Source organism: Nicotiana sylvestris, chromosome 3 (assembly GCF_000393655.2).
Source record: "Nicotiana sylvestris chromosome 3, ASM39365v2, whole genome shotgun sequence".
Lineage (NCBI taxonomy): Eukaryota > Viridiplantae > Streptophyta > Magnoliopsida > Solanales > Solanaceae > Nicotiana > Nicotiana sylvestris.
The window spans coordinates 858,204-877,230 of NC_091059.1; the positions used below are offsets into that span (position 1 = coordinate 858,204).

The 19,027-nt window shown below is 36.3% G+C and overlaps 1 protein-coding gene across 1 annotated transcript; it reads left to right on the plus strand.

Annotated features, from left to right (window-relative positions):
• Positions 1 to 5,496: 5,496 nt before the first annotated feature.
• On the plus strand, positions 5,497 to 18,217 carry LOC104241077 (receptor homology region, transmembrane domain- and RING domain-containing protein 2). The gene is made up of 4 exons (XM_009795991.2): positions 5,497 to 5,961; positions 6,391 to 6,621; positions 15,339 to 15,743; positions 17,168 to 18,217. The coding sequence occupies exons 1-4, from the start codon at positions 5,838 to 5,840 to the stop codon at positions 17,728 to 17,730; spliced, it is 1,323 nt and encodes a 440-aa protein (XP_009794293.1). The 5' UTR covers positions 5,497 to 5,837; the 3' UTR covers positions 17,731 to 18,217.
• The last annotated feature ends 810 nt before the right edge of the window (positions 18,218 to 19,027 follow it).

A 19,027-nucleotide genomic window follows, 5' to 3' on the forward strand; every position in this document is an offset into this window, starting at 1 on the left:
CAATAATAACATCAGGAAATTTCGAGGCAAAATCAATTGATCTTTGTATTGGGGTAATTTTTCCCTGGCAAATATTATGACCTAAAAACGAACATTCGTTTGGAATAGACTCATCTTTGGTTTAGAAATTACTAAACCGTTTTGTATAACAATTTTCTTGAAAATACTAATATGTCGTCAATATAAACGATGATAAAATCTAAATAAAGGTTAAAAATATCATTCATAATTTTTTGAAATTCAGAAGGGGCATTTTTCAAACCAAATGGCATAACATTTCATTCATATTGCCCAAATGGAACATTGAAAGCAGTTCTATAAGTATGCTCTTTAAAGATTTGAATTTGCCAATAACCAGATTTTAAATCAAAATTTGAAAATATATTGGCATCATATAACCTAGATAGCAAGTCCCTTTTATTGGGAATAGGGTATTTAATCAATTTTAGATGTTTATTTAATGGTTTATAATTTATAACTAAGCGAGGAATACCTCGTTCCTTTTCTGCCGCATTATTAACATAAAAGGCAGAACATGACCAAGGAGATTTTGAGGGTTTTATCAAACCCTTTTGTAACAAACTATCAATCTCGTTTTTGCAGAATTCAACTAGTTCAGCATTCATCTGGCAAGGTCGAGATTTAGTAGGAATATCATCCTCAGAGAAGTTTTCTTCGTAAGGAAGAGTTACAATATGCCTTTTCCGGTTCCAAAAGGCACTAGGGTGATCGGCGCAAACATCAACTGCCATCTTTTCAGCAATTAATTTAATCTTTTGCTGAACTTTAGCAGACTGTAAAGTATCGAATATATTCATGCTAAGAATTTCTAATTGTAATGAATCAACATGCCTTTGTTTCATATTAATCAAGACATTAATATCTCTAGTTACGGGATCTGTAACAAAGGAATAACTTATCTTTTTATCTTGATAAGTGGCAGAAAAACTATGTTCATCTATATTATTGAACGGATAAATATCATTAATAAAAGGGGTTCCAAGTATAATTGGAGGGTATAACTGCTTTTTTACCAAAAAGAAAAAAATGAGGAATACAGACTTTATTTTGGCAAATATGAGTATTTGGCAGTTTATACTCTATATCTAAAGCATGACCAGAAACGGATTTAACCAAATGGGTGGTCTTTTGAAAATATTTAGTTGGAATTAATCATTCCTGAATGCAGCTTACATCTGCACCACTATCAATCATAGCTATATCAGTTATAGAAAAATCATTATTGATCAAAATAGTACATTTAATATACCATTTATGTGCAGTAATAATTTGCATCATACCTAAAAACAAGTCAGATTTTTCTGCAGTTGGATCAGAAGTTTCTTTTCCTTTATCATTAGAAAATTCAGAAATTTCTTTAGTCGAAAATTCAGGTAGAGAATTAATTTTCTCAATTTGAGTAATTCGGTGATCGCAGATCATTTGATTTTGCTTAAGAGACTTAATATCCCTTTTCAAATTTTCAATTTCTTCTTTTAAATCATTAAAAGAAGTATCTCTACTAGGCGTACTGGACTTTTGAAGTCTTCTATTTATTTCAGATAAAGAATAAGGTGCAAAATGTTCAAATTCGTTCTTGTATTTTTCAACAGATTTTGAACTACTATAACTAGAACTTGCAGCTAAATTAATAATTTTTTCACAAAGTTTTTCATCAGTAACTTCTTTTAAAAGTTCTATTACATTATCAGATGTAATAGTTTTTATATTTAGATTATCAAATTGTGATTGCAATTTATAAAATTCGTCACTATCACAAGTACAAATATCATCTTTGCAAGCAGTGCAAGAAGTATCAATATTTTTATTATCAGAAAAATCAATTAACTCTTCAACATAGATATGAATCCGTTTAGCCGAACATAGTCACGGTTGGGGAGAGAAACTAAGTATCTTGTATACTAAAAAGAAAATAGAATAAATACCTTGAAGGCTGAGAAGCAAGGCCCTCAAGATGAACTGAACTTCAAAACTTTTATTAATCTTCAACTGATTTACAAACTAATAAACTAAATCTTTACAAAGGGAGGTGAGAGAGAGAGAGTGTAGAGAGAGAGTAGAGAGAGGGGGGGGAGGTTCCGACTCTTCTTTCTTCAAATGAAGAAGTCTCTTGATATAACAAAAAAAGAATCTAAAATAGTAAATTGGGTCCCACATCTAGGTCCCTACACAGTGTTTTTACTGTTGATGAACAGTGTTTCTACTGTGGATGAACAGTGTATCTACTGTTGAGTGGGTCTTGGTGGCCGGTAAGCTGTCAAGTCTTCTTTTTGTCCAAATTGTGCATTTGTTGGAGGAAATATTCCACCTTTTCTATATCTCTGTCAGATAATATTATTTCTGGCTATATTGGTTGTGTATCTTCCATAAGGTCATCACCACTTGTCTCACTTCGCATTGAAGTGTCTGATTTTTCGCACTGATCTAGTGACTGAAGCAAGTTTCTCTTCACTTCTTCCAAGTATTTATTTATCAAATCAATTTTATCTCCTTCTTGAATTGATATTCTTTGAGCAATATGTTTAACTGTGCTCTCTTCTATCATCTTCTTTTGAGGGGTCGTTACATATAATTGGATTTGTGTTTTAATGGAATCCAATAATTCTTGTCCATATAATGTTTTTGTTTTGGGATCAGTCTTCATCAATTTGTCCCAAAAATTGTTCTAGAATACTCTATATAAATAAGGGATTTGTTCTTCCGTATAACCTAATTCAGGAGTCCATTTATGGATCCAGGGGATAGAGAATTCAATAAAGAAGTAGATTTGATCAATTTTTTCTAGGTAGCAGATATGATTTGCGTGATATAACTCGGTTAGGAACGACGAAACTTTTGCCCATTCTTTGTATAACTTAAGGAATGGTTCAGACAGAATTTTTGTTGTGGGACCGTGGTATGACCACCAGTTTAAAAACCAGTTAGGGATAGGTCCTGTAAATACCTTTGCACATACTTTGATAAACCAAGTATGTTTATGTCTCTCATTATTATAATAAAACACCCTATCAAATGCTTGGATATAATCCCAATAAGTAAAATTCATAGGTGATTTATTAAGGCTTATATGCCTTTCTTTCATTGTTGAAATACCCCATTCTTCAACATATATAATCTGTTTGATAATGACTTTTGAAAAGTTATAAATGTTTTCGTTTGTGTTATAACCCGAAAAGTGCTGAAATTCTGCACTTCTTGTACTGATTAGGATAGTCTCATAATAAGTGCGGGTTTTATATGATTCGCCCGGGTAGTATAATCCATTAATCAGATATCTCTGGAATATTTTTCATGGTTCTTCTTTTCGGAATCTCAGAGTTTTCAAGGAGAAATATCATTTCTCTCTTTGGTAATTTTTTGTATGACTTGATATCATCGTTGTCTTCTTCTTTAGCAATTGAAGCAAAAGTATCACTTTGCTTTTTGGATGCCAAATAAGCTTGCAGATGTCCATATAAAGGACTATCTTCTGGAATATCTTCCAGATGTATAGAATGTCCTGATGATTCACCTGTATGCGGTACCTTTGAGTTTATCAAACTCTTTTTTCCTCTTTGTATTACTGGGGAATTTGATGAGGATCTGTATGACGATCCCTGAGAATAAGTCCTACTCTGCCCCTGGTGGCCCATGAAGGGTTCATTCTGCATAAATAGCAAGTCATTATTAATTAAAAAAGATATCATAATTCTATCGCCGATATAATCTTGGCTGGGAAACTCATTTTCAATTAACTGAAGAATATTAATAACTTCATTAGAATTAGAGTAATCTTCTTCAATATTATGAATAGTGTGAGCCATAACTTTTTCAAGTATGGGTTCCTTTAAGTCTCTGTTTAATTTAATCACTTTAAGAATAGTGATCAATACCTTATCATCAAATAACATGGTATAATAATTCATAAATTATTCTAAATAACCCCAATAATATTTAATGATTCCACACCAAATAGATTTTAGCCCCGGTTCTCGGGCACGTAATTATATTCAAAAGGAATTTTTTAGTAATAAGCGGAACCAGTTTAAAACATGGTTTTTTGATACTTATAGCAATGATGATTTGAACAATATATCTCAAGAATTTTATGAAACTTGTGCCTTGCATAATCAAATTATGTATTTTGTTCCTTGGTTTATAACAACTTATTTACCTCTTTATATAAAGGTATTAGAAAGATCTTATAAAGACGGAAGTGGTAATATTACTAAAGCAATTTATCCTCCTCAAACTCCCTTTATTCTACCTAATAATACTGGTATTACTTTCACTGCCTTTCAAAAATTTATTGATGATAACGTGAGAGCTATTAGTATTGCAGAAATTAATAAATTGATTTCTCAAAACAATTACTTGGGTTTGTATGTAAAAATTTTAGGAGAACATATTGGTTCTCTTGATAAAAAACTTGATGATTTGACTATTTTAATAAAAGAAATGGGTAATAAGAAAGGACCAACTGATATTGCCTCAATTTCAGGAAGTAAAACAGTTGATCAAACTATTCATACTCATATTCAAAGACCTCATGAGATATAATATTCCATTGGTTTTAATGGATTGATCAGTTTTATATTTTGCCTTTATTATATATATATATATATATATATATATATATATATATATATATATATTGTGTATTATATACAAAAATATAATATTCCATTGGTTTTAATGGATTGATCAGTTTTATATTTTGCCTTTATTATTGTTAGGCCCGATATATTTCCATTAGGAAGGATCTTTGTAATCTACTTCAAATGAAAGATTCTAACACAACAACATTATATTCTTTTTCATCCACAATTGCAAACTATTATGCAATAGTTATCCGGAGAAAATTGATCTTGTAGTATTTTCGTTTATGGTTTTGATGGTAGTCAAACTTTGGTAGTATTTGAATAATGAAAAAAAAATTAAATCTGGATGCGACTGATGCTTCACTGCAATATAGATTCAATCCGCTCCTATTCACTTCGGTGTATCATAATATATCGGGAATAAGGGGATATACGAGATGTAACAATTCCCTTGATTTGGGAGTTGTGCCACCCTATCTTTGAATGATATACAACTGAAGAGCCTAATCACGGACGCTATAGATATGGGAGAGCGGAGCATAAAGAAAAAATTATCTCAAGAAAAAAACCCTTTTAATTTCATAAGTTTGTAATAAAAGAAATATATCAAAATTTCTGCTAGTTTAAAAGCACTAACATTCTTTTTATTTTTTATTTTTTAAGAAAAAAAGAAACTGGACGTTGAAGTCTTTTCAAAAATAGTGGAGGTTACTTTCTCAAAGTCATTTTCCTTTTTGGTTTTTGCAATTTGCAGTAATATTTCCCCCCTCCTTTTCCTTCCCTTTTTATTGTTTCCACATCCCCCCCCCCCCCGCGATCGGGTAGTTCTTTTTCTTGTCTTTTTAGCTTCCAGATAATTATCACAGCACAGTGAGCACACCATAGAGACATATCTATAAATGGCAAAATAAGTATTTTCTTCTTCTGTTGAAATACTCACTCGAAAATTCCCAAATCCTTCCAAAAATTTCTCCTTTTCTCTCCATTTCTAGACACCAAAAAAGGGAGAAAAAGAACCAAAAATTATTCACAATCGAATGTTTCATTCTTTCTGTATAGAGAATGGAAGCTGATGTTTCTATTCTTTCATCAAAGTAAAGAGTGATTTTTTTTTCCTTTTGAGGGGGTTTTTTCTTGAAAATTGGCTAAAGGGGTTGTGGGGTTTTTGAGATTTGGGACTCAAAGATGGTGAATTGATACTTTTTTCTTCTTTTTATAAGCTATTTATTAGAGATAATGAATTTGTGGGTATTTTGGTACTTGAGTTTTGTGTGTGTTTTGTGTACTAGAGTGTTTGGCAATGTGGTTTTGATAGGTAGGAACGTGACTTTATCATTTGAAGACATTGAAGCTAATTTTGGTGAGTTAAAAATCTTAACTTTTGCTTTGCTTCTACCCACTATTGATTTGTGTTTTAATTTTGATCTTTCTTGTAATTGATGTTTTTGTTGTATGATGGAATGGTCTGGTTAGTTTGTTTAACTTTAGTGCTTGACCTTTATTTGCTTATCAGTCAAATTTTAGCTGGTTCTCTTTTGGGGTAGTAGTTTTTTTGCTTCTGTTTTGGGGTAGGTGTTGTTGTTGTTGCTTCTGTTTATTTTCTTCCAATTTTGGGCAAATAGTTTACTGTGGCGTAGGTAAGTTAGAAAATGTGGATGGGGTATGGTTTGGTTCATGATAATTTAATGCTGGTACTATCATTGAAAAATTAGTCTTGGTGTTTTATTTTCTTTTAACATATGTTGTTTCTTTGATGCTGTTGTAATTTGTACTAAATATTTAATATCAGCTCCGTCAGCGAGGGAATCAGGCATGTGCGGGACGTTGTATGTGGCAGAGCCTTTAGATGCCTGCTCGACCTTGACTAATAAGGTTGAACCAGCTAAAAACAGCACCCATGATCCATTCTTGCTCATAATTAGGGGTCGATGTAGTTTCGAAGATAAAGTCAGACGAGCCCAAGCTGCAGGTTTCAAAGCAGCCATTATCTATGACGATGAATATGGTGATCTAGTTGCAAGTAATGACTCTTCCCTTCCTTCTGATATTATTGATTTTCAACTTACCTGCAATTTTAGATTTTACGCACATACACCCTAGTACATGTTCCTCGACACTGAGGGCACCCCCGAAGAGCGGGGGATTTCCTGACATTTTTGATTGGCTGTCTTGTATTTCTAATAAGTTGTTTAATAGTTGGCATGTTGTATCGTATACATAATATGATGGGTTGGTTTAGATTGATCCTAACCGAATGATGATGAATTACTTCTATTTAATAGAATATTCAATTCGAAGATAAAATCTCAAAATCCCAGATTTGCACAAAATCCATGTTATTTTCCTTTAACCGCTGCAAGATCAACAATTCCATAAGCTTGGGCTTCCGTTGCTAACATAATTAGTTAAATAAACTGATTCAGCTCAAACTCTCTGGTTGAAATGTGTTATTTTACTTGATACTTAGTTATGTAAGTGGCAAGAGAATGACTTATGGGTAATTTAGTAAATGGAATATCACTGAAACTGATTCAAGTCGAATATCATCTCAGTTAATCTTGATATGTTGAGGTACAAGTAAGGTGGTGTTTTGGAAAGGCAAACAGAGTAAAGAACTCACATTGACATGGTGTACTCGCCGCGGCCTCCACAAACTTGATATGTAACATTAGGCAATCTCATCAAGAAAATGCTCGAGCTTTGCTATAAAATGTTAGGCATAGTGGAAGAAGTTGATCCATGACGAAGAAACTTTAAAGCTTTTACCTGTTATCAAGTTTCTTATAGTATTTCTTATAGGTCTATGGAGTCCTTTTTTTTAAACTTTTTTTTTGATAAAGTAATGTATTGTATTAAAGGCATCAAGAAGATGCAAAAGTTACATAAGAGAGTCTTGGTTAACTCAGTAGGACAAAAAACTATTCTAGAGCCTTTAGATAACCAAGAGCAAAAATCAGAGGTTACTAAACCAATGAGAGAGAGCTAATGAAGTCTAGGAGGGGAATAATGTCATTTACAGGGGAGAGGTTACTCCAACTAAAGAGACTCATTAGACATTTAGACTTCAGGTGGCCATTGGAAGTTGAAATGCCATCAAAACATCTACGATTCCTCTCAGTCCAAAGACAACAAAAAATACAGGATGGGATCATTTGCCGGATCTTTTTGATGGATTTTTTTTTTGAGAAGGTAACATATTTATATATTAATAAAAAGACTTCACTATAAAAGTGAAGTCACCCATATTTACAAAGAAAGTGCCCATAAAACCTTGGTCATCTCACAAGGAATCTAGAACATTAAAAATGGATTCATGATCCTCCATAAACTTTCCTTTACACCAAAAATAGGAAAGAGCCAAACATTTCATCTTTATCTTCTGGATGTTACTGGACTTGTCTTCAAAACATCTTTGGTTTCTCTCTTCCCAGATTGTCCACCATATGCATACTGGAACTATTCTCCATCTCTTTTTATAGCTAGAAATGTTGCCCTCTTTATTCCAGCAAGTTAGAACATCATTAATTCTTCCCGGCATTGCCCATGAAATTCCCCTTAAGCTGATGAAGATTCTCCATAGTTGTACTGTGAGTTTGCAGTGCAAAAAAAGATGGCTAATTGTCTCTGCCTCCTCTCTACATATGTAACATCTAGAACACAGGTGGAATCCTCTTTTGATTAAGTTGTCCTGTGTTAGTACTGCCTCTTTTGCTAGTATCCATGTAAAACAAGCAACCTTGTATGGAATTTTTACTTTCCATATCATCTTCCATGGCCAACAACCAACCTGGTTGTTAGACAAGTTGAATTCCTTGTAAGCAGACCCAACAGAAAGCCTCCCCTGCCTATTCCTTTGCCATACGATAAGATCTTGATTAAAGTTGGTACCACTGAATCGCTCCAAAGTATTGTAAAAGTCAGTTACTCTTTCAATCTCCCAATCATTTAGCAATCTTTTGAATGTAAGATTCCATCCCCGATTAGTCCATGCCTCGTGTAATGTTACTTGTTGTTGCTGATTCAAGGAATATATGTCAGGAAAGAGATCCTTCAATGGTCCTTGTCCTAGCCAATTGTCATCCCACAGTGAAATTTTCCTACCATTTCCTACTTTGAACTTGGATTTGTTAATCAGTTTTGGCCACAGATTCCTAATTGACTTCCACACACTGACACCATATGGAGTTCTCACTGATTTGGTTGTCCATTTTCCTTTCGTTCCGTATTTCTCCGTAACAACCTTCGTCCACAGTGATTGTTCATCTGCTGCAAACTTCCATAGCCACTTCATCATCAAACTCTGATTTTGAATTCTTATGTTTTTTATTCTCAGTCCCCCTGCCTTTTTGCTAGTAGTCACAGAGCTCCAATTAACCAGGTGGAAATTCTTCTTCTCACTGTTGCCTTCCCATAGGAAATTCCTTCTTAAGGCATCAATTCTCTTCACTACATTGACTGGGATTGGAAAAAGAGACATCATATAAGTAGGCAAGGCATCTAGTACAGAGTTAATCAGAGTTAGTCTGCCCCCATAGATAGATAATGATTCTTCCAATTTGCTAGCTTCTTTTCACACTTCTCCAACACTCCATTCCAAATTCCTTTTGACTTACTCTTGGCTCCCAATGGCATCCCCAGATATACAGTAGGCAGTTCACCTACATTCCCGCCTAGAATATCAGCAAGACTTTGTAATTCCATTACCTCATTTACGGGATAAATGAAGCTTTTGTACCAATTTATGCGTAGTCCAGAAGTGGCTTCAAAAAGAATGAATATCACCCTTAGTACTTTCAGTTGTTCTCTATCAGCTTCACAGAACACCAAAGTATCATCAGCATACTGCAAATGTGAAATCCTCATGTTGCTATCAGCCCTGCAATAAACCTTGAAGCCTCTGATCCAATTGTTTGTCTGTGCTCTTTTTAGCATATCGTTCAAAACTTCCATAGCAATAATGAATAAGAAAGGGGAAAGGGGATCCCCTTGTCTCAGACCCCTTTTGGGAAGGGAAAAAACCAGCTGGGGCTCCATTGATGAGTACAAAGAAGCTTACAGTTGAGATGCAGTATTTTATCCAGTTAATCCATCTTCCACTAAAGCCCATTTTCCTTAGTGTTTCAAGCAGAAACTTCCAATTCAAATGATCATATGCTTTCTTTATATCCAGTTTATTGACCACCCTTTTTAGCCTCTCAGTCAGTAACTTGGAGATAGTTTTGTATATACTACCTATCAGACTGATAGGCCTGAAATCTCTCAGTTCTTTGGCCCCAGCTTCTTAGGAATCAGAGCGACAAAAGTGGCATTAAGGCTCTTTTCAAAGATTCCATGTTCATAAAAAATCTGAACAGCAGCTACCACATCCTTTTTAACCACTTCTTAGCAGGTAGTGAGAAAGGCCATTGTGAAACCATCTGGACCTGGTGTTTTGTCACCTGCACATGCCTTAACACTGTCCCATATTTCCTGCTCTCCAAATGGACTCCAGCATTGAGTTATCCTCTGTTGTGATCATCTGGTTGTTTCTGATGGAACCTATTGGCCTCCACTCCTCTTCTTCTGTGTATAGGTTTTGATAGAATCTAATCACCTCCTTCTTGATGTCTTCCGCGTTTTGCAGAGATTCCCCTTCTACTATCAACTGAGCTATATTATTAAATCTCCCGTGAGCATTGGCTGTTCTGTGGAAGAAATTGGTGTTCCTGTCTCCCTCTTTTAACCAAAGGGCCCTGGATCTCTGTCTCCATGCTACTTCTTCATGATTTGCAATCTCCTCAAACTCCATGGTCAATGTGGTTTTTGTAAATATTTCCTCCTCTGTCAAGCTTCTCCGGTCATGTAACTCCTCCAGCACTACAAGTTGGTTGAGGATACTTGCTTTCTGTAATGCTAAGTTGCCTTGTAGAGTTTTGCTCCATTCCTTTAACTTTGTCTTCAAGTATTTAAGCTTCAAAGTTAGAATGAAATCTGACCTTCCTTCACAGGTGAAAGACTTCCACCATTCTTCAATTCTGTCTTTGAATCCTTCAGTGTCCAACCACCAGTTCTCAAATTTAAAGTATGATTTAACTGGATCCCAACTACCACATTGCAGCATCAATGGGAAATGATATGAGGTAACTCTCTGAAGCAGTGATTGCTTTATGTTTCTAAAATCTTCATTCCAGTCAGCAGGAATCAAGAATCTATCCAATCTGGCTGCTATTATATGTCTGTCGCCTTTTCTCCGTGTGTACTCTCCTCCCGATAATTGGATGTCTATCAGTTCCATGTCTTCAATGAAGTTTGAAAAGTCAGTCATAGCTCTTGTGAATCTGGAACAATTTTTCTTCTCTGATGGGTACCTTACAGTATTGAAGTCCCCACATACCACCCAAGGTCCATTAAAGAGACCTCTTGCACCTGCTAGCTCCCACCATACTTCCTCCCTCTTTTTTCTATCATTAGGAGCATACACAGCTGACAGATGCCATGTATATTCCTGAGTCTTGCCTGAAAATTTACATGTAACTGTATGTGATCCAACACAACATACCTCGCCATCCCACATTACTACAATACCGCCTCTAGTCCCACTAGCTTCCAGCTTAGCAAATTTCACCCATCTATGACCCCATAATTCTTTACAATCTCCCTAATATCCCCTTCTATTTTAGATTCTTGGAAGCAAAAGATTTCTGCCTTCCAGCTGAGTATCAAACTTTTAATCAATCTCCTTTTCCTGACTCTATTAAATCCCCTAACATTCCATGATATGATATTCACTGACATTGGCTATGGCTGATGATGCTTCCCCCTGCTTCTAGTTCCATTGCTCTTGAAATTACTTCCAATATCCAGACCTTTCAGCTCTTTGAATCCCTTCTTCATTATAGTCTGGACAATCTAAGTAACTTCTTTCCCTTTGTTCGCTTGCCTTCTATTGTCAATTTTCATGTAAAGTTCCAATGCTTCTCTCTCACATCCACTAAAATCCACCCCAAATTCTTTGCTCAATCTGATGATATTCTGATGCACCCAAATTGATGCTTCAAATTCCAGGTCTTCTTCTGCCTCTTAAGTTTTGATGGTTTAGAGGCACAACTTCTTCAATTGCCTAGTTCACAAACATATCAAATTCTTTTGACTGCATGTGCATGTTGTTGTATTCCTCTGAATTTTGTCCCTTCCCTTCGTGCTCAGCAAGAATCAACATTGCATTATCTTCAGGAGTAGCTTCTTGTTGATTTTCTTTATCTCCATCATCCTCCCTCTCTTTTTCCTCTTCTTGTGAGCTGACGATGTTGTTGCTTTCCTTTGGTTCCTCCAAAACAATGGTTGTTTAATTTACCACAGAAGGTTCAAACTGAATAGATGTTATCTCTTCATTAAAGGGATCTGGCATGTGTTTTGTGAATGGTGTTTTAAAAGCCTTCTCTTCAGATATAATTTGAGCCAATGAATCTGGGCCCAAATCCTTTTTGTTGTAGTGCTGCGAAGCCCTATTAGTACTCATTAAAGAGTCACATGACTGGTCAGTTGCTCTTTTAGGGATAGGCTGGACCTGCTTTGAGCTACCCACATGTTCCATCAAAACACATGTAGCTACTCCCCCTGCTGGCTGCTTGACTGCAGCACCGCCGTACGTACTCACCGAAGCTTCACACCAGATCTGAATCTAAAAGACTACCCCTTCACATTCTATTTTCACTGTTTTTGGTACTGCAGATCCATCTCCTCTCATCTTTATTCTTGCCCATTTCAAATGATTTTTTAGTTCTGTTTCCTCCTTAGTTTCAATCCAGCCACCACAAAATTCCCCAACTTCTTTGAAAACTTTTTGAGACCATAGACGTAGTGGAAGTCCTACTAGTCTAATCCATACATGATTCATCATTTTATTTCTTGGAACAGACCCCACCATCGGATTCCACCATTGGAGCTTAACTTTGTGTTTCTTCCAATACCATTCGCTTCTCAGTACATGGTCAGCGATTAGCTTCGAAGGGAATTCGAAGAGAAACCTATTTTGGTGCATCTCGTAAATGCTGATACCATGTGCTTGCTTCCAAGAATTTGCTGCCTATTTACGAACTTCCGATAAGGTTGCAATTTCGGAGCTTTCTTCTGTAATGAATCCCACCAGACACCTACCTAGCAGATCGTTGTGTGTTAAATCTCCAGAAATGTGTATAATATCTCCTTCTTGTTGGACCTCCGCTTCCTTCATTTCTCTGCTTGCCCACTTATGATTTCTGACTGTGTTTGAATACAGAAGTCCTTCAATGACTTTTGGAGCGATAATTGTATTCCTCCATACCCCGCCATTCATTAACCTTTCTATTTTTGCTGCAACATCTGACCAACTTGAATTGAATGCCACCTCCGGAACATTAATAATTGACCTTCCCCTGCCTTGGACTTTAATGATGGATATATAACGACCATGTTTGTTGTAGTTCTTCGCACAACTTATTTCTGAGAAATTTTCCTTGATTTTCCATCTTTTCACATGATTTCCTTTCACCTTCGAAGCTTCCTTCAGATTTTCACACAACCATACCATCGTCTTCCTGCTGAACGTCGATCTTCTAATTAGGCTTCTCCCTCTCTCTGTCCATTCAAACCATTCTTCAGCATTTGTTGAGCATCTCCCTATTTCATATGACTTGAAGCCCATTGCAAAATAGATGATGTTGTTCTCCCTCATTGTAGGATTTTCCCGTTGGATAGGATGAGCAATTGATTTGTCAGCAATAAATGCTGTTAGAAAGTCCCCGTAATCTTGTGTTCCTTTGCCGGAAAATAGAAGTGTTCAGAATTTGGTGAAACTGGAATGGGTCTGGTCGGACACGCCTAGTGATTAGGCTGAGTGGAGAATTTTTTTTGAAAAAGAGGCCTGGAATCTGGTATTTTGTCGCCGGAAAATAGAAAAGTATTCATATTTTGATGAAAAAGGGATGGGTTGGGTCGGAAAAGGCTGTTGAGCAGGCTGGTTGAAGAAAAAAATTTGAAAAGTGGTCGGGATTAGCCACATGCGCCGGCGCGTGGCTCAGATCTCGCCGGAAAAAGGCTGGACTGTTTCGCGCGTGACGGCGCGTGGAGATCTTGTTGCCGGAAATAAGTGCTGGGGTTTGGTCGGTTTGGGGTTGGTTCTCGCTGAGGGAGATGAGGTCGTCGGAAAAAGTATGTAGCAAAGCATCTCCGATAGCTTTACATATCACTGTTCTTGAGAGAGTTTGAAACATCATTTGCCAGATTTTTTTTAACCTTTTTTTGGTGAGAAGGAGCCTATGCAGGCTTCTAGTTGTCTCTGTAAAAAGTAGTGTTGTCTATGGAGTCCTTTTTTTTGGTGAGAAGGAGCCTATGCATGGCTTCTAATTGTCTCTGTAAAAAGTAGTGTTGTCTAAAAGTATTCTTATGAATAAATGGATATTTTGATGAGTATAATCATTCCTATCTTCTTAATAGACCATAATGATTGTGTGGCTTGAACTGGATATCTTTTTGAGGAGGTCTATAAACCTTTTATTTTGTTGCACTTTCTTCTTGCATAATGTAGGCATTAGTTGATAGAATCGATTGAAGAATAAATAAGCAGTAACTCATATGTTTCCTTTTCAACTAGGATAAAAGTTTTAGAAACAGCAAAAAATGGCAGGATAATAGTTCAAGTTTCTTTTTTTTTTTTTCCGTTTGATAAGTGATGATCATATGTTATGTCTATTTTCAGCTGAAGACTTTTGGTTAGTAACTGGTAACTGGGTGAAAAGTGCATTTTGACGAATTAGCAAATTTTCGCTAACACTGGCTAGTGTTTTTTGCTAGGCTGATCTTTTAGATAAGGTGATAAGTTATTGACTTTCTGAGACTTAAGTCCCATGTGCACAAAAAGTAGACAGCCTACATGAAAATGTGGTTCTCTACAAATAATACCCGGTTAAGAAGGCAATGTCTCTTTATTCAAAAAGGAAGGCAATATGACATCATAAGGCAACACTTTTCTAAATGTTATGGACTTTTGGTCATTGACGCAAGTAGTATCCTATGTTGAACTTCTATAGATGTCCCTCTCTCTCTCTCCACTGGGTGGGGGGATGGTGTCTTATAATAAAGCTGTCGTGAAAATGAGATTCGAGCTCAAGTTACAAGGTTTCTCAACTGTTTTTTGTATAAATGGATGCCATCCTCTCACTAAAAGAATTAGCTTCAAGATATTTGAAGCCGGCTTGTTTGTTTATGTTTGAATTGTGTGACCTTCGTATCTAAAGCTTAAGTTGTTGGAGATATCATACTTTTGATTATTCTCAAATCTCCCCCTCCCCCCCCCCCCCCCAAAAAAAAAAAAAAAACCCTAAATCAAACATGTTTGTTAATTTGGTAGCTATGGATTTGAACCTAGTACCTCTCTTGCTTTAATACCACGTTAAATTGTCTGGTCATTCATCTAAAAGCTTATGTTGCTAGAAAGAGCATATTCTTAATTAGTTGTATTATGTCGCAACAGTTTATAGCAAAGCTCAAACAAGTACAATGTGATCTTGGTTGGCAAGTGTTTGAATTGTCAGCGTTACAGATACATCTTCTGGGTTTGGCTTAGCCTGTAGTTTTTAGTGGTATCATAAATTTCATTCCTGATATCTAGGAACTAGGAGACAATTATACCACTGGTCCTTTTTCATCTCTTGCTTCCTTTTGCTAGTTTTTAGAACTGTTGAAATCAAAGTGTTTAACTTAACTAGTCACATGGTACAGTGGCAGGAAACTCTGATGGTGTGAAGATACTCGCGGTGTTTGTTTCTAGAGTATCAGGAGAAAAAATTACAAAGTATGCTGGTGACAGTGATGTGGAAGTATGGATAATCCCGAGCTTTGAAAACTCTGCCTGGTCGATCATGGCTATATCATTTATTTCGTTGCTCGCAATGTCAGCAGTACTCGCTACCTGCTTCTTTATCCGTAGACATCGGATACGAAGAGAACGCCCCCGGGCCTCACGTGTTCGTGAATTTCATGGAATGAGTAGTCGTCTGGTGAAAGCAATGCCAAGTTTGATATTTACATCAGTTCTGGAGGATAATTGTACATCTGTAACATGTGCTATATGTCTTGAAGACTATAGTGTGGGAGACAAGCTTAGAATTCTTCCATGCCGCCACAGTAAGTTTATCTCTCTTCCTGACGTCATCATAGTTTACATCAGGGTTGGTGCTGTGCACTGTTAGTAGATATTTCATCTTTTGTGACTTTTTTGGGGAATTTAAATGACTTCCCCCTCATCTACGACTTACAGCCAATCGCAACCTCAGCACAGGCAGCATTTTGATTGATGTTGTGTGCGTAGGTCTTGATGGTTAACTGCTAAAATTGCTTAAGGATTTTTTTTGCTTTTTGGACGAAAACTGTATTACTCAATCCCAGTACTGTTAGTTGCTTTGGCTATTAACCTGTGTGCCTCAATCCCAATCCTGTTAGTTGCTTTGGCTATTACGGACAAACGTTATGATGAGATTTTGCAGATTTATAACTCTACCAAACTTCATAATTTTACTTTATAAAATAAATAGATATTATTCTACCACAATTTTTGGATTGAAGGAATTGTATATAGCATTTCCACTCCAAGGACTTTCTTAAATCGCACAAAACGTTGCATTTTAGTATATATTCAGATCTGTAAAACATTGCTTCAGGAGCGAATTGGAATTAGTGGTGTCAAAGTGGATCAGAAAACCATAGTCTAAAGCCGTTGCAATATATCCTGTTTCTGAAGCTTTCCTAACCAAAAAAAAGATTGTGGAAGTGGTCGGTCACCTGAGTTAATTTCTTTGGGAGGTATCACAAGTCACTAAGCTGCCATTTTATCCGAGTCTCTAACTAAGGCAGCCGAGAGAAGCATTAAATTCTGATATGTTAGGTAAATTTGTATTTTCTATAAGTAATGCAATTACATCGAAGAAACATTTCCAGGAGTGTTGTTGCTCTTTTGTGCTTTTCACTTTTGAAAGAAGTTAAGAAATGGACCTTGGACCTAACTCAACCCCAAAAGCTAGCTCCATGAGGTAAGAATTGCCGAAAGACCATATAAGGGGACAATCCATTTCCTCCTCCACCAATGTGGGGCACTTAAGACGACAAAACATGGGGGCCCAACGAATAGGAATGGGTTTGGCTCTACTACAATGTTAAGAATTGGACCTTGGGTCTAACTCAATCCAAAAGCTAGCTCATAAACTAGGGATTGCCCAAAGATTCATATAAGGAGACTTAACAATTTAGGATACTTAACAAAAGTCTAGAGTAAATCTCAAAATTTATATTCTGGGTCTGTTTGGCTTTTTTTATGAACATTATGATTATCATTGTCAAGATGCTAGCGGAACCTGATATAAATGTTGTTGCCTGTTGCTACCGAATCTTTAGGAGCATTTTAAATTTCTATCTCGTAGGAAATGCACTAATTTAGTATGTTTATGGGGGATTTACGTACTCTTTAGTTAATAGGAAAAACTTTAGGCAGTAATTTGTTGATATTTGCCATCCTGTGTGTTTTAATAGATTTCCTCTCTATTGGAATTTTGCAGAATTTCACGCTATGTGCGTTGATGCTTGGCTTACATCATGGAGAACATTTTGCCCTGTCTGTAAACGTGATGCAAGAACCAGCAATGGAGATCCTCCAGCATCAGAATCCACACCATTGCTTTCTTCCAGTCTAGCTTCTCTATCTTCATTGTCATCGTCTTTAGCTTCATCATCATCAGCAATACAAATAGGCCCAGGAGGATCATTCCGATCCCCTTCAATTTCTCGTCCTCAATCAATCTCTACTACTCCTTATAACCTCCAGTCACTTCAGTCCTACCATCAGTCTCCTCATCTTACTATAAGTCGCAGTTCACTTGACCTTCAAAATGCATCTTCCCAGAGATCTTGTGCGTCTGCTTTTTTGATTTCCTCTCACTCATTGGGGCTATCTCCTCTTAATTCAAGATACATGTCTCCATATGTTCCTAGTCCAGGAAATGCCTCGTCGAGTTATATTGGATCCTCAAGTCGGTATCCAAACCCTCTACGTCATAGTGAGTCAACCACTAGCTTTTCACCATTTGCTTCAGCTCAGTCTCTTCCGGGATGTGAGTCATGATCTGTTGAATCTGGGGTCAAGCTTGTGCTACCCTGTTTACAGGGATCAATGTGGTTGGGTTGTTTGCACCTCAAATCACACACCTAAAGTCTTTAAAGATCAGCAGCTTTGACACATTGGCAGATGGAGGAATACGGACAGGAACCTCTAGATTTGTACATTATCGCGTGACATTCCCTTATGTTGGTTAAAGGAGGGATATATTCGGTTTTTATTTTGAGGTATTTATGAGTGTACACACGAAAAGAAATGGGTGTTCATACTGTATGCAGTTTGCCCCCTTTACATATCCTTCTTGTTTGTTGTTTTGCTTTTTGTTTATCTAGTGTTATTGATGTTCTTAGGAGTCTCCTTTGCTAGATGGTTTAGGTCTTTTAGTTGAAACATCTCGCTTAGAGCTCGAGCTTGTATGTAGATAAATGTTATGGAGGTGACTTTGTTGTATGTTTGAGCAGGATACTTTTGTTAGGTCATGAATTCAGTAGAATACGTGTTTTTTGGGTGTGGGTGCTGGGGGATTAAGGGTGGCCTTTTGAAGAGAATTCAGTATATGTGGTTTAAATTTTTTTCCCTATTCTTGAATACAAAATATTGTTATTTGTCTATTTACGTGCAGATCCTGGAAACAGCCTCTCTACCCTTCGGGGTAGGGGTAAGGGTCTGCGTACATATTACCCTCCCCAGACCCCACTTGTGGGATTATACTGGGTCGTTGTTGTTGTTGTTGTTGTCTATTTACATGCAGAAGAGATGCTATCAGATGAAGACAGAACTTTTACTTATCTAAATAACAATTAAGTGGCGAAGTTACATGTCGCGTCGAAAAATTACATTGCGTTTGTTAAGTAAAACTATTACTTTTAGAGGTATATAATATATATTGAATATCCTTTGTCGGAGAATTTTTTCACATTTTTCAAGTTTGAACACCCTTGAGGAAATTTCTAGTTCCGCCACTGTGAAGCAGTATCAGTATCGACCAAGAATTTCTTTAGATAAACAAATCCATTTTGCAAGTTCATTATTATATAAAAAACAAAAAAGTTCATTATTACGTGTAGTTTCTACAAGAAGAATTAACCTAAATAGCCGCCCACCCTACCATTTAAACTAAAAATAACTGGTGAATGTATAATATATGCATAATTTATATATTACATGTGTATAATTATGTATAATCTATGTATATTGCTAGAAAAAGTAAGCAATTAATATGACCAGCTATTTGTATAAAGATCCGATGGACTATTTTCCAATCTCTTCCCTTTTCACTACAATTTTTGATGTAGGATCTTCT

What these genes read in the sequence shown, in the direction of transcription:
- LOC104241077 (XM_009795991.2), top strand. Translation starts at nt 5,838, where the DNA reads ATGAATTTGTGGGTATTTTGGTACTTGAGTTTTGTGTGTGTTTTGTGT. An exon ending in AGACATTGAAGCTAATTTTG is followed by an intron (nt 5,962 to 6,390) that starts GTGAGTTAAAAA and finishes ATTTAATATCAG; the next exon opens with CTCCGTCAGCGAGGGAATCA. An exon ending in ATATGGTGATCTAGTTGCAA is followed by an intron (nt 6,622 to 15,338) that starts GTAATGACTCTT and finishes CACATGGTACAG; the next exon opens with TGGCAGGAAACTCTGATGGT.